Consider the following 17,249-nt stretch of genomic DNA (forward strand, 5'->3'; position numbering starts at 1 on the left):
CATGAAGATACCAAATCTCTTTTCTTGAAATATATCAATTCTTTAATTATTAAATGTTTAAATAGGCTGTCCACAATAAGGCAAAATAGTGAAATGATGAAAGGATTGAAATAGTCCATATAAATAGTGAAATGATGGAAGGATTGAAATATTCCATGTGAGAATAGTTATTTTTGTGCCGGAATGCACACAGGTATGTTAAGTTGGTTATGTGGACGGCATCGCATTTGCCCGGTAGAATATCTAAGCCATTCATCAAGTAGGTATAACTTATATATCATTACCCGAAAATAATTAAAGTACTCCATTCACTAAGTGAGCATCATGTTTAAAACATTTTGTTGAATAGAAAATTTTTGCCAAAATTTTTATAATGAATTATATTATAAAGGTTTTGTTTGGATAGCAAATGAAAATTTTATATTCCTTGAATTTTTGTGCTCGGAATATCATAATATTTAGTGCATCCAAATGCACCATAATATCAAGCATGGTTGGAGATCAAAATTATTTGTGATGAAAATTTAAAAGAAGGGATTTATTGTGAATAATATAAAAACATTTGCGCATGGCAAAAGCAAAGCAAATCAATTTTTTTTTCTCTAGAATCAGCTACCTTTATGTGTCTATATGCTAAGAAAGCATTTTTGGATCATGGAATTTTATGTAGCTTCCTCATAAGTTATTCTTATTTATTTATATATAAGCTTTTGCTATTTTATTTTATTTTTTTTTGTCGTAGAGGAATTTTTCTAGAGTAATCTTGTAAATTTCTTAAAGCAAGCAACGTACATAATAAGCTTGCCTAATTACACAAAAAATTTAACTAAATCAAATTCATTCAAGTTTTAATGTTTGCATGTGTACACAGCATGTATATACTTTTACATACTGTCTTAATATCTTATGGCCATGATTGATTATATAAAATAATGCATATAATGATTTTAATGTCAATTATTTAATCAAAATAATTTACAAAATTAGTTTGGCAAATTATGTTGATCAATAATTTCAATTTTAATATAAAGCTAAATCTACAAGGGCCATAAAACCTTTGTTGAGGATCTTAATCTCCATGAGAACATGGTCAGCTACTCAACTCACCACAATCCACCTAAGAAATTAGCATATTGGGAAATTAAGGCAATCCATAAAATTCGAACAATTAAATTCAACTTGACTTTCTAAATCCAATTAGTATGTACACATACATACACCTACACATGCATGGGAACAATATCTCATGATACGCACAACAGTTACACTGCATAGTGGCTCATGGATTAAGCTAGCTATCTCGACTTATATTATGGTCATAGCAATATTTTAAGTCTATAAAAAACCTAACAAATTACACAATAATAACAAGTAATAAACAAAGCATTATATATATATATATATATATATATATATATGAAAAGGTTCTATATATGCGGTCGAGTTGTGTGGGCCCCACCACGATATATGTCAAACATCAACACTGTGCATTTGATGGGTCCCCTTTAAATTATGGGATATTTCAAAATCAACCATATCCGGAACTCAGGTGGGTCATACCATCTAAAAACATGTGAAGACATGGCCAAAACATATAAAAACACTTGGTGGGCCCACCTGAAATTTGGATGCATCTAAAACTTGGATAGGCTGAATTTGTGAACCAGTTCTCAATGGGCCGAACAAATGATTATGAATGTTTTAATGGAGGATAACCCTTTTAAACTTTTGTATGTGGTACTGTGGCCACACAAGTCATGGATTGACTTGATTTTTAAGCCCTAGGTCCACCATATATATATATATATATATATATATATATATATATATATATATATATATATATATATATATATATATATAATTCAGTGGACTAAAATCAGATACATTTCAACCAAACACTAATTAGCCATTGCGTATCTCTACTATTGGACATTCTGAAACATAATAATTTTGATTAATATTAGATTGACGTAAACAAATAATAATAAAACAATTAGCAATATTAATTAATGGTCCATTTGGGTGGATCATGGATCCTAATCCCAATTTTGGTGGCCCATGCACTTAAGTTTGATTTGTAGAACTAAAGAGGCACTTTACTCAACTTAGTTGCAATTAAGGGTGTGTTGAGTTTTTCCTAAAACTTTTAAAATTGCAATTACGTATGCACAAGAAAGCGCCACTTTGGTGGAATAAATCTGACTTAGAGGGCAAAGGCTAAGCTAAAATAGGTAATATGATTAACCCTATTTTGCAGGATACAACACCTAAGCAAACCGAAAATAAAAATTCTTATAACAAAGAATAAAAAAGAGAGGAGGACAGGAGAACACATATAGTAGTGGGCCACCCACCCAAAGGAAGACAATAGCCATCATTTTCACCTCATAATGAGATATATGACCGCATTAAAACGTCCATCTCAAGATCCAAGAAGTGGGAAAGCTTTGTATGCTAAGCTTACCATGCCATGCCCTTTTCCCACCCATGTGTCACATGTGCGGGAGATCTGAGCCGTGAAAAAGATGGGAACAATCATGAATCTCACCAGGGACAAAATTCCAGCGATCTAGTCATCAGGTGGGCCACATGACGGATGATCTCACTCAGATGAATTGACCGGTCTGATTTTAACACTGGGTGGTCTGGATGATGGTCTCTGCTTTTGGCACGGTTTGGTTGTCTTGAACACGTGACACGTGGACGTGGAAAATGTTGTGTGTGATTATCTTCCATTAAAAATATGGGGTTCCCAATCCCAAAGCCAAACACATGATACATACTTACAAGATAATGAATATCAGCAAAACCATCCTTCCAAACCATAGAGATGCCACAGCCCCATTGATTGGCCCACAAACAGACTGCTAAGAATAAAAATGCAGTTTTGGTGCAGGCCCCACCCAATCTGGGCATAAACCAACGGTCTGGATTTCATGCATTTTGTTTCAATGGGTGTGGAATCCCTGGCTTTTGGTGTCCATGCAGTGTTAAAGATCATAGCTAAGGTTGGGAATGGAATGGGCCGGGCCACGTCTGCCCATTTATGAGTTTATGGGTTGGCATGGGCCTGAAATGACTGCCCCGGCTACTAGCAAAGGCTCTATCCCTGTCTTTGATATTACGCCCACTTCAAATGGGGCCGTTCAAACACAATACTAGGGACATCCTAGCCCATTTCCAGCCCATTGATATGTAAGAGCCCAATATTAGGGGCAGCAATGGACCATGCTAGGGCTGCAAGGGGTTCAGCCCTATTCTTCTGAACCCTAGCCCTAGTCAGGCTGAAAAGACCCTGGCTTCACAGGGTCCAGCTAGGCCATGATCAGTACCTTTTGTAAAATAGTTAAATGATAAAAGGTTTGAAATAATCCAATTTAAGATTATTATTATTTAAGATATTCTTCTTCATCACAAGTCCCATCACATCAATGGTTTAAATCATTAGAACATGAACTAAAATTCAATGTGTCTTTAAACTATATATATTGAATGGAATAAAAATGAGTATCTTTGAACTGTCCATTTTTTTTTAATAATGATGGGCGGCTATGATTATGAACCCATGCAGATGAGCTGGGCTGAGCCATTCATTGCTTAACCAGGCCTAAGCTTGGCCCTAGAGACAAATTACTTTAAAAATGTTTATTAAAATTTCTTTCACATGCTAAGGGTGTGTTTGATTGCACCAAATAGACTAGGGAATGATGAAATATCATGAAATTAGTGCAGCCAAACGCACCCTAAAGAAAGATACCTTAAATGAGCTGTTTTTGAAAGGGTCAAGGCCCTTGATGACCATTGTCTTGGAGCTGCTGGTTCAAATCCATCTTACCTGTACAAAAACAAATTAGCCGGCCTGGTCAAAGTTGCACTCCCAGGCCTTAGCCAGAGATCGTTTTGAGACCTGCAGGCCCTTCCTGGGCCTATTTCCAGGCCCAATTAATCAATGGTCTAAGTATGGGGCTGATTTTCAGGCCCTCTAAATCAATGGGCCAGGATTTATCCTCAGTTTGCCAGCTTTTCGAGATCTGACCCGAACCATGGCCGTGTCTTTCTATATGTAACATTTCCTTGGGCCTATGACTGAATTCAGGGCTGAAACTTGAAGAGGCTGAGGTTGGGCTGATCCAGTCCCAGCTCGTCAACAGTACACCATGAAAGGGTAGATGAGAACCAGTGAATTGGATACATGGACTTCCGATTAATTGATCTGAACCGTCCATTATTTCTATCCCAAAATTCATGGTCAACCATTTAAAAATAATTCGAAACACAATCCTATCGGTTCAAAAGTTGGCCTTTGTTTCTCATAGTCATCCATCTTTAGAGATAGTCAGGATCATCTGATAAAAGTGACTCTTTTGAACCATACACAATTCATAATCTGCCCCACCAAATGGATGGTTCAGATTTTTTATCGGGCCTAATTTTTTATTTTATTTTTTTAAACCTGGTCCATCCACTCTACAGGGATATCATTCCAATGGCTAGAATTGTCCGACAGGCATGAATCTCATTCGGTGACCCATGAGGTACGGTCTTGACCAATGGGCAGCAATCCAGACTCCAGATGATGAATTGTACGGTCCACATGTTGCCACGCAATTGGGAGCACTGTAACTGATAGTGCTCTCGAAAGCATTTGATCATTTCTTCTGAAAAGGACATTCAAGTGAAGACAGATACATTATCTTTGGATTTCTTTTATTAAAATTAATCATATATTCTTTCTCCATCTCTTTAAGATAAGACGGAAATTTCCATGTAAAGATAGAGATGTGTGTTTGTTGTCTTGGAAAACACATGGGACTTTTCTGCCTTAGCTTGATCAGGAAGCAATGACACGTGGCATATTGGGTGCTGTAGATCTAGACAGTCCATTAATTGGGTCTTAGACCATGTTTGAAAATCATACAAATGGGCCATCCTAGCCGTTTGGATTATACAGAGGGTGTCCTTCAAAATAAGTATTTACCAGTCAAAATTGGAAACTTCCAATGGCTAGGATCGTCAGCATATTTCGATTTGAATTCAACCAAGGTTTACAAACCAACAGAAACCACTACGTGGACATCCTAATCCAGAACACAGAATCAGAGCCGGCCTAACGAAGTTGTCCTGTTTGAACATCCCAAACACAAATGTGAAATGGCAAAGGATCAAAGTCATAAAAAAATATTTCCACGCATGGATTAGAAGTCAATGAAAATAGTGGGAGCGTTTGGATACTCAATTAAGTCCAATTGGGCAATCCGACTAGGTGTCCAAACGCACCCACCCACGTAGCCATATTGGATTTGATTTTTGAACCACGTCTTTTGTATTACTTGTAAAAAAAGAGAACTGATTATGTACATTTTACTTATGTTGGAAGAACCATGTAGTGCATTTTCAGTTACATAAATTCACTTGAATGTAAAATTAAAAAAATTAATAAAAATTCACTTTCCAACACAAAAGATCATTGGTATGAGGGTTTTTTTTTTTTTTTTTTAAATAATAAAATACTGAATTCTTTAATTTTTGTCACTATAAATGTAATGCATTGCAGGTAGAAATTAATTCAACTCTACCTTAAAAAAGAAATAATTATTATTATAAAGGTCTTGAGAAGAAGATAATCTTATCCAACACATTTATATTGCTAATTTTAGAAAGTGAAACAATTGTAGATCTCGAGTAAGATGGGGGAACAGGCTCTAAGGCTGTAGGGGGGTCAATAGAGATGTCCATGACAAATTCACTCTATCCATCTATTTCGAAAGACTACAGTAGAGAAGGGTTCTAAAAATCAAAGAGATCCAAAACTTAGGTGAGAATGAAAATGCCACCATCTAAACTTTCTTGGAGCTGAACATGATGCTTATATGCCATCCAAACTGTTCATGGGATTATTACCACTAAGATAAACTATAAATTATAAACTATAGGCAGAAATATCATCGTGCATAACTTATGTCACCCCAGGTGTTCAATCTCCATTGTTTCATGCGGTATTGCCCACATGAGTTTTGGATCTATCTGATTTTTAGAATCAAGTCCTATCTGGTCATGCATATCAAACGGATGGAGTGGATTTGTCTTGGACATCCCTATAGGCCCTATGCAGCAATCCACTTCCTTAAGATGGATTGGTGAAGAGAAGAAAATTATGATTAGGACTTTTGGCTATTTTCTTCTTCTCTATTTATAAAATAATAAATGTTATACTTTAATATGAAACTATTTCAAAAGTTACACCACACCTCAAAAATACTTTACGAACTAACATAAGCGTAACCACAACTTATCATATGGTGCACCAAATCCTATTAAAAATTTGCAATTCCACAATGTTTAGATAAGACTATTATAAAATAGCTATCTAAATAGGGGTTCCAACTCATGGCTTGGTGGTGAGTAGAGTGTGATTCAATACTAAGGTCATGTATTCAGGTGCCCATAAAGAGTGTGTTTATAAAAAATTAGTTATGCAAATAAACTACTCAAGCAAAAGGGTTTATTTTAATCTAAACAGAAATCTCTTCTCGACCACACACACACACAACAATCCCAACGATATCAAAATCAAAAGTAAAGGAAGAAAATATGTTAATGACTGCATAGATTTATATTTCACTCTCTTTCTTGAAAGAATATATATTACTCCAAATAAATTAGGATTTACATTTTAAACAAAAAATTTGTGAAATTTTGAAATAACCCCTAACAAATGGGCACTACTCCCATATGATCCTAAGGGCGTGTTTGGGCAGTGGGATTAGAAGGGATTAGATCTTTGATGATCAAGCTATCTTAACTCATAACTTCATGGGCGCCTAAAAGAAACACCAGTCCATTGAAAGTTATAGATAGGATGACATATATGTGTAAGTTTCCTGTGGTGTGGCTCACTTGGATCTTGGATCTGCTAATTTTTACCATTAGTACTAACATAAGATGTGAAACCTATGGATAGAGTGGATTTCATAGGGATATTGGGGTGGGCCCTAAAGGAATTTGGGTCACTGGAAATCTGTATATAACACGAAACTCATGTCCCATCCAACCGTCCAAGAGCCTTCAAGCTCACTCCACATGTCGCATAGATGTTAACACCCACAATTAAAACCTTTCAGCCGGAGTGTAGGTCCCCCATGTGTTTCTTATATACTGGCCCATCCAATCCATTCATAAGATGAACCCCCACTAGGATGAATGGACACCCTAGATTCAGGCAATTAGACCATGGTACTAGAGAGTTTAAGCATGTTTTTACGCGTGGTGTGGCCCACTTGAATTTTGAATTGGCCTATTTTTTTAATATCTAAGGAATATATGATGGGGTACACATGATGAACTGATTGGATGTCATTTATACATCGTGGTGGGACCCACCCAAGTTGTAAAGTAAACGGCCTCAAAAATTAATAGACGAGGATGAATAAATATTTTATCACACTCCATCCTCGACGACGTTTCTAGAATATTCTAGGTGGTCCCCACCGTGGGGTAGAATGGCATCTACAGTATCCCGAGGGACCACCAATCATGAAAGTTGGACGCTGGACTAATTCAACCCTCACATGGGCTCCAATATCATGTTTTTAAGGGTTGTCCATTGTTTTATTTAATGAGGCCCACCTCATGATTTTATATATATATATATATAAGCCAGATTTTTTAAAAATCCCATTATCATTTGGGTCTCACTTGATGTTGGATCGCATTAAAATAATAAGATGGACCACACAGTAGAAAACAAGAAACAACCATTGATTCACGTAGCGGGCCGTGTGGTGATTGGATTGACCTGATTTTGAGGCGTCCAGACCCTTCTGCATGGGTTTTGATGGCAGGAAAACATTAAGGTGGGCCATCGGGGCGGACTCGATTCGCTAGTGACCTCTCCGGTACCGAGTTAGTGATGGGCGGTGCTGGCAAGCTCCGTGGGCCCACCATTATATATGTGTTTTATCAATGCTGTCCATTCATGAGCCCAAAACTGAGATAAATTCAAATTTCAGGTGGAACACACCACAAGGAAACAGTGACGATTGATTGCCCACCATAAAAAACTTATGGTAGGCCACTAAAGTTTCAGATCAAGCTGATATTTTTGTTTTTTGCTTCATCCAGGTTTATATGACCTAATCAACGGATTGGATGGTAAATAAACATTGCAATAGGCCCTAAAGTTTTTAATGGAGGGCATTTAATCACCAATGCTTCCTGTGGTGTGGAACACCTGAGATAATTCTATGTCTCAATTTTTTCCTCATGGTCTAAAATGAGCTAGAAAAATGGATGGATGGCGTGGATAAAACACATACATCGTTGTGGGGGCCACAGTACCGAACAATACCGACTTCGCCACTAGAGGGGTGACTACCGAATCGGGAGTCTGCCGGGCGCATCCGTGCAACACTTGTAGAATAAGCAACGTTGCGGTGGATTCGTCTCATAATATATATATATATATATATATATATATATATATATATATATATATAGTATGCTTGAGAATACCGCCCACTGTAAATGGACGGACGGTATCCATTGGAACGCAGTCGCCTTTGCGGACGCGGATTTCCTGCGAAAGTCTTTTGCAGGAAGTTCCTGCGCAAGGATGTTGGGTGGGGCCCACCGAGATGTTTGTGAGAAATCTACCCCGTTAATTCTTTTTTAGAGATCATTTTAGACACGAGACCAAAAATTATTTGTATGCAAAACTTCAGTAGGTCACAAGAGAGGAAACAGTGAGGATTTAGTGTGAATCGTTGAAACATTCTTGTGGCCATAAAATTTTTGTGTCTGGAAAGTTTTTAGTATTTTAACTTCATCCCAGTGGTAATGACCTTATAAACGGTTGGATGGCATATAAACATCAAGGTGGAGCCTAGGTAGTTTCAACCGTAGGAATTTCTTTTCCCAATTTTCGCTCTCGTGTGACCCACTTGAGTTTTGAATCCATCTAAATTTTGGCCTCACGTCCTAAAATGAGCTCTAAAAACGGATGGACGGGGTGGATTTCCCACAAAAATTTATGTGGGCCCCACCCAGCATACTTGCGCAGGAACTTCCTACAAAGGCTTTGGCAGGAAATCCGCGTCCCGCCTCTGCACGAGTTGGACCGCACGTTCTCTTACAAATGTGGAAAAAGTAAAAAGTGGGCCATCAAAAAGGCCCACTTTGGGAAGGCTGCTCATCCCTCAAAATGAATGACTGGATATCTTTTTAGCGATGCATTCCGCTCCGTCTTTTTTTTCAATATTACGCTTCTAGAATATATTTGGATCAGAAAACGGGTCGTCTCGGGACATCTGAGTCAACAGCATCTATCCATCCACCTATTACAAATTTCCACCCTCCACCGTTAAATTCCATAGGTATACTTTGGTCTTCAGTTTGTGCAAGTGGGGCCCATGGATCAGTGATCCATGCCGTTAATCTGTTGAAAGATCATAAAAAAATCTTATTCCTTTTTTACTTTTCAGTTGTCTATGGACCGTTAATGTATTTCTCATCTTCACCGTAAGTTTGCAGGCCGTAAATTGAAAAGGTAAGTATGGTGTATTCAAGGTGGGGCCCAACAGAAAAATAGCCTGGATGACTGAAAGATGCTGCCACCTATACAAATTGAAAACCCGTGGATATTGTGCTGATGCACGAGTCGAGGATCATATGATTAGTACGTGATGATATAAGCCGCCCCCAGACGTGAGTTCAGTATCCGGATACGAAGATATGCAAAGTATACTCGCATCTTAAAATCATAGTGGGGCCCATTATTCAGTAATCAAGACCATCATTCTGTTCTATACACCATCCATATATTCATGCTGCAAAAATCCCAAGTATAATTCGACCCTTCTTTAGTTGATGTGGATAGTTTCTGTACTTCTGATCTTGACCGCTTATTTCAGTTCCAAAAATCAAAGGGTGTAGATCATCCTATCAAGAAAATTTTTGCAAGAATGATTTATCCACGGTTGGACCGTATATCCCAGTGGTATGGATAGGAAACCCATGGGCTCCACTTGTACAAAATGAACACGCGAGTGCACTTCATATTAATATCCAATGACAAACAATAGAAAATAGCTGCGATTCGTACATGTAACCAAATCAAACCGTTCAAATCACGAGCCCCACTTTAGATGGGCCACAAGCTAGATTTTTATTGAAATTAATCTCTAACTAGACGATCGGTGGACATTCAAACTTCTCAATGGTCCAGATTCCACCAAAGATGTTAATTGATCCTAGGGTGGCCTAACCCAATACAGACCGTTGATCCTTCCAACCCAACTGTGGATTGACCAAGTCGCGAAGGATCCTAGATTGGGATATCATACCCAAGTGGACCATTGATGCATTTTCTATTATTTACCGTCTATCCGATCAAGATTACTGATCTGGGCCCACTAACAAAAAAACACGATTATATTGTGGAAAGCACCCGGTATCATCATATAATCAATCCTCCTCCTAAGTCCTATATTCCTCTCTCTCTCTCTCGCCATCTCTCTGCAGTCTGCTCTCTTCCATTCGACAGCCCCCTTCTCTCTCTCGCCAAAGCCAGACATGGCAATCCCATCCCAACCAGATTCACCAGCTGTTATATCTGCCGTTGATGAAATCACGAGAATCTGCAAGTCCTTACCATCGAGGCCCACCATAGATGACGTTGATGCAGCCATGGCTGTCATCGGGACCGTTGATGCCGAAGAAGAGAGAAGATTAGATGAAATCTCGAGACAGGGGAAGCCCCCAGATGTCCCAGAAGAGCTCTTCTTCGTGCTGCAGGAGGTGAAGAAGAATAACGTCTTGTTGCAGAGCCATGAACAGAAGAAAGAAGCTCTCTACGTCGTTGAACTCGATAAGCGGCTCCAGGCCTTTGATGAACTCATACAGAGGGCTTCTAAGTTGGTTTCTTCAGACACCCAGAATCCAAAAGAGGATGATTTCGACACCCCAATTGCTAAAAATGCGGCGAGAGTATCTATCGCCGATGAGAGTCTGAGCAGGAAAAGAACCATGGAGAAGGAAGATTCAGCCATCGTGAACGGTTCGATTCATGGGTCTTTCAGGAAATCTAGCTTCTCTTCAGGTGATCATGTTTTTTTTTAATCTTCTTCCTGATTTCCTTTTTAAAAAAAAATTGGAATTAGTTATTACACCCACCCGTTTGGGTAGTTACACCCAATTATCTGCATAAATATTGAGTGGTTTTGGAAAATATTTGATGAATTTTGAAAATGTTTGTGTTGGATTTGGGAAAAGATAGAAAACCCATGATTTGTTCTTTTGACGGTGGTTCGGATTCGAAGAAGATTTGGGGGATTTGTTATCAGAAGTGCAGAAGGGTTTATTTTTTATTCTTTTTTCCTTTATAAGAATAATCAAGAAGTAATCTCCACCTTCATTCTACTCAAGTCAGTGTTAATGATTGAAAATCAGTTCCTTCGCCACCGAATCGGGTCATTTCACCACATATCGGATATTATGGACAAAACCGGTACATTTTTGGCGATACGTCCCTGTTTGGGATGCTACTTTAAACCTTTTCCCAGAAATAGTTTTCTTTGATTAGATGATGCAACCAAATGGCCACATGAGCAGAGCAGATTGATCAAGATCTAAGGAATCCAACCTTAGAAATTGTCTTGATTCAACGGTTGGATTCTTTAGATCTTGATCAACCAGTTCATTTGGCCATTTGGTCTAACAATTAGAAGATATCTGAATCGCACTGCAAATTATAAGGTTTAATTCGGAAAAAAATAATAAAAAATAAAAAATAAAGAAGAAGAAGAAGAAGAGTGCATCTTTCTACAAAGCATCGCATCTTTTTTCTTTTTTCTTTTTTTGGTTAGAAAAGGTAATTTGTATTTTTTGCAACAGTATTATTTGGTTTGTCAGCAGATTGAAGGTGTAGAATGGCATTCCCCCTCATAAAAGCACCATTTATTTTCAGCAACTATAGAAAAAGAAGTATTTCTTTCATTTAGCAACATTAAAGAAGAGTTTTTATTTATTTTTATTGACTACAATAACTTGTAGTCTTGTAATTTCATATGTTTCCAGAGTATTTACATATGGTTGCATTTGGAAGCACCCCCAAATTGGTTTTGTGGTTGAATATGATGTTGGGACGATTTCATTTAAATTAATTGAACATTTGATCATGTGAAATTGTTTGTTTCTGATTAGGGTTCAATTCCTCGAGTGTACAACTCTTTTCCAATTTTTTCATCTTTTTCTTATTCAGTTAAGTCTCATCATTCATACAACAATAACAACAACTGATAATGAAGTGTTTTGGACAGTGGGAAAAACAAGAACCAAGTGGGCAGGTTATAATTTTTCCGCTTTTATATATATATATATATATATATATAAAAGTTATGGAAGATGTGATCGTAAGTAGGTGCAAGAAATTACATGAAGAGATGAGGAAAGAATTCTCAACACAAAGGGAAGGTTGAGAAACAGCTTCCTTAGGTAAAACAATGTCATTCTCCCTTCTTCCAACATGGTCAAATGATGTTTAGCCTAGAGGCTTTGCAAAGGTTTCAAGAAAGATGAAAGAAAGAATCCGAGGACTAGGATCATCTCCCTTTGCCCAGGAGATAAGCATTGAGGAAGAGGAGTCAACTTCAACAACTGAAGGCCTTCTTTTTTTCTTTTTTTTTAATAGTTAGACTGTAAGGGCTAAGGATCCTGCTTTAACAAATCGGCATTATTGCCCACTTCCTGAGATACTTCCTGAGATACTTTAGAACGGACAGTAAGGCCCTGTTTGGTTGCCACTTAAAAGATGGTTTCACTTCATTTTAGTTACTGTAATTGTGTATTAGAGATCATATTCTATATAAAGTTGTAAACTATGGGTTTTCAAGATTATTTGTATCCTTACTAAAATATCTATTACATAATTGCTGTTAACTAAAATGAGATGAACTCATTTGTAGGCAGCCAAACAGGCCTAAACCTTTTTCGGGATTCATCTTCTAGGAATTTAGAGCAGCAACGCCCTCTCATCTAAAGTAAATTTTATCCATAACTGATCTGGCCATGCATCACCTGAGATGGTTATCCTCTTAACTCATTTGAAATGTTATTTTTCCATGGTTTTCTCTGCTTAGCTGTTTTTTTTCTACTATTCTCTTTCTCCGTTTTTCTCTGATTGGCTGATGGTTCTAATTCCTGATGTGGGTTTTTGAGAGTTCAAGCTCTTGTTCTGACCGTCGCTAATTTTTTATCGTAGGTCAAGATAAAGAGAAGTTGAGTCTAATAAAGGTAGCGGGCCTAATTGAGACCTCTGCGAAAACTAGAGCGGGAGTTCTTGACCTTCAAGGGAAGTTGATGGACCAGATCGAGTGGCTCCCAGTATCAATAGGGAAATTATCAGGCGTCACTGATCTCAACTTATCTGAGAACCGAATCATGGCCCTTCCATCCACAATCAGTAGCCTCCGATGTTTAATAAAACTCGATATCCACTCAAACCAACTGATCAACCTTCCCGACTCATTTGGAGAATTATCCAATCTAATCGATCTCGATCTACATGCAAATCAGCTAAGATCTCTACCGGCATCATTTGGAAACTTAACAAACCTAGCCAATCTCAATTTAAGTTCGAATCAGTTATCTGTGCTTCCCGACTCATTTGGTAATTTGACCAGCTTGAGGAGATTGAATGTGGACACAAATGAGCTTGAAGAGCTTCCATATACGATCGGGTTTTGCATTTCACTTGTTGAACTGAGGTTAGACTTCAATCGGCTGAGAGCACTGCCCGAAGCAATTGGGAAGCTCGTATGCCTAGAAATTGTGACATTGCACTACAACAGAATCAAAGGGTTGCCTACAACAATGGGCTCTCTTGCCCAGTTGAAAGAACTTGATGTCAGTTTCAATGAGCTTGAGTCGGTGCCTGAGAACCTGTGCTTTGCCACCAATCTCACGAAATTGAATGTGGGAAGGAATTTCGCAGACCTGAGGTCACTACCAAGATCGATCGGAAATCTTGAAATGCTCGAAGAGTTGGATATAAGCAACAATCAGATCAGAATCTTACCTGACTCTTTTAGGCTTCTGTCGAAGCTGAGAGTTTTTTACGCAGATGAGACTCCCCTTGAAATACCACCGAGAGAAATTGTTAAATTGGGAGCTCAGGTAAGTGAATTTAATTCATTTATTTCCTTCTCGAATGGACAACATCTGCATTATTCTGTTTAAAACCAGTTCCTTTTCAACTGAGCAAGTTCTCTACTCTTTTCTTCATCAGGCTGTTGTCGAATACATGGCTAATTTCGTCGCAAAAAGGAATGTTGTTTTTCAACCAGCTGAGAAGAAAAAGGGCTTCTGGAATTGGTTGTGTTTGTTGTTTCATCTTCGCAAGAAGAATCCCACTACAGGCATGATCTCCACTCAAGCTTGACTTGAGTACATGAAATGTACAGAAGCATGGACTCCATCCTCCCCTTATTAGTACATATGCAGGTTTGTTTTCATATGCTTTCTTGGATCTGTTTTTACTTCAATGAATCTTTTTTTAATCTTTGCAATCAATCAATTTGTAAGAATTCCAACTGTAATTTTGTTTGAAGCAAGACTCTACAAGATGGTATTGCTTGCATTGTCCATGTAATCTGACAATATCTCCACTGTTGTAATTGTTTACTAAGCATGAATTATATTGAAACTTGCTTTTTAAAAAAAAACTATGCTGTGGTTATCTGAATACTGGATTTGTGGACAGTTATTGGACGGTTAAGAATGGAAAATGAGAACTGATTAACGCAAGCTGCTTTCAGCCACGAAAAATCACTTGGGGGTGAGGAGAAACGCCTTGCATGGCTGTTGCAGTGCAGGGTTCATGGCAGAAACACCCCGCACCGCTATTGCAGTGCAAGGTGTCTGTAGGCGATCAGTTCTCATGAATACTATCTAATGTTCATATTTTAACAAATAATTGTTCAGAAATCACAGGTTAGGATTGCTTGACCAATCTGATTTTGCTGTTGAGGCTCGGCCGTAGAAGTGAATTTCTTAGACCTACAGATTCTCTGCCAGCGGAAGCTTCGTTGCCTGCCATGATTTCTATTTGACATCCATCATGTCCAGCAGTTTTGTCGGCTCATATTAGGACACGAACCCAAAAATGAGGCAGATCCAAAACTCAAGTGGCCCCCACACAGTAAGGGAAGAGTGGAGACTGAATGCCCACCATTCAAACTTTTGCAGGGCTAAAGTTATGTTTATATACCATTTAGACCGTCCACCAGCTTATTCCTGTCAGGAATAGTGGAGACTGAATGGGAAACAAAAATTTATCCCAATCCAAAACTTGTGTGGCCCACACAAAGATTTCAATGGTGAGAATTCAGCCTCCACTGTTACGTGGCATACCCACTTGAATTTTGGATCTGCCTCATTTTTGGACTCGTACTAACATTAGTCAGCAAAACTGAATTGATGTATGGTGTGGATGTCACACATATGGGCTCCTATGGGGCCCACCATGAGGTCAGCGGATCTGTAACTGTGGGGCTCCCTGTGATGTATGTGTTTCATATCCACACCATCCATCTGTTTTGCCAGCTCAATTTTAGGGCATGAGATAAAAATGAAGCAGATCCAGATCTCAGGTGGACCACACCATAGGAAACATTGGTGATTGAATGCTTACCATTAAGAACTTATTAGGGGGCTACAAATGTTTTGGAACAAGCTGATATTTGTGTTTTCTATCTACGTGACCTTATCAAGAGGTTGGATAGCAAATGAACATTACGGTGGGCCTTAGGTAGTTTTTAACGGTGAGTATTCAATCATCAATGTTTCCTGTAGTGTAGTTCACCTAAGATCTAGATATGCTTCATTTTTATTTTTTTTTGGTTCATGACAAAACAGATGGATGAAAGGGATAAGTGGGATTAAGAGTCATGGATCGGCTGACATTGGTACTTCCTGAATTATACATGTCAGAAATGGAATTGAAACTCGAGCATGCAATCCAGATTTAGCCAGGTTAATTTGAGTTAATGCCTGCCAGCCACGTGTACAATTTCAAGTGCCTGTGTATCAAGTGTTGTGCTCTACCAGAGCATCAGATAATGACACTATTTCAAAACCAGGGGCAATCTTAGGTATGGTTTTTTCTCTCTTTTAAAGCCGATAAATTTGGTCATTGTGGTGGGCCATATCTGAAGCTTGTGAATGTACATGTTTGGATTTTCTTCATCCTTCTAGATACTACCTTCACCAAATAGAAATAGCTGTTATACTCCTTTCTTTTTCTATTCTTTTTTCCTTGTTTTCAAACGGTCAGTTTTTAGAGAAAGATGAAAACTTAGACATTTTGGGCACTCTCTAGAAACTTTATCGTACTGGTCTGTTAAAAAAATACAGGGAGATTTGAGGTCAATATCTTCATGTTTACCACGTGGGGTTATATAGTATTTTAAGCTGTGGGTCCCACCGTGGTGATGTTCGTGTAAAATCCACTCTATCCATCTGATTTGCCGGATTACGTTAGGTTGAGAGGCAAAATATGAGGCAGATCCAAGACCCAAGTGGGCCACACCTAAGGAAAAAAGTTGGGATCGAAATGCGGACCATTGAAACCTTCCAGAGGCACACTGTGATCTTTATATTCCATCCAACCCCTTCATAAGGTGATTCCCACACAAGGATAAAGGGAAACACAAATATCAGCCTGATCTGAAACTTCTGTGGGCCCCGATGAGGTTTCAATGGTGGGTGTTCAGCTTGTGGTGTGGCTTGCGTTAGTTTTAGATCCGGTTCATATATGGGCTTTCATTGTAACATGAGCTGGAGAAACTGATGAACGGAGTGGATTTTACATGGACATCTCGATGGGCCCCACAGGGGTTATAGATGCACGAACTCTTCTTATTAACAAGTGGCATGCCGTGGCAAATAGCACATGGCAAACATGTGGTCATCAGGACTTGATCTGGTGGGGCACCAGGCAGGTTGCCTACGAGCAAAAATCATAGCGATTGGACAAATGGTACCATTCAGCTGTTGTCAGTTTTAATGGTTCAACGTGGATTGCTGATATAGCAGATTCCTTTTCTGGTCCCTCATCAGATGGCTATAATGGTCCACTCTGATTGTTAGGATATAACCTGTGGTGGCCACCAGAACAACGGTTCTGACCACCGCATGCTTGCCACGTGCACTCTGACGAGGGTGCCTCACTGAAGTTATATGCACCGCGGGCT

At 38.6% G+C, this 17,249-nt stretch overlaps 1 protein-coding gene across 1 annotated transcript; it reads left to right on the plus strand.

Moving 5' to 3' along the window:
* Positions 1–10,482: 10,482 nt before the first annotated feature.
* Positions 10,483–14,701, plus strand: LOC131248165 (plant intracellular Ras-group-related LRR protein 5-like). The gene is made up of 3 exons (XM_058248256.1): positions 10,483–11,098; positions 13,259–14,172; positions 14,285–14,701. The coding sequence occupies exons 1-3, from the start codon at positions 10,573–10,575 to the stop codon at positions 14,435–14,437; spliced, it is 1,593 nt and encodes a 530-aa protein (XP_058104239.1). The 5' UTR covers positions 10,483–10,572; the 3' UTR covers positions 14,438–14,701.
* The last annotated feature ends 2,548 nt before the right edge of the window (positions 14,702–17,249 follow it).

The sequence above is a fragment of the Magnolia sinica genome, chromosome 6 (assembly GCF_029962835.1).
Source record: "Magnolia sinica isolate HGM2019 chromosome 6, MsV1, whole genome shotgun sequence".
NCBI classification, from domain to species: domain Eukaryota; kingdom Viridiplantae; phylum Streptophyta; class Magnoliopsida; order Magnoliales; family Magnoliaceae; genus Magnolia; species Magnolia sinica.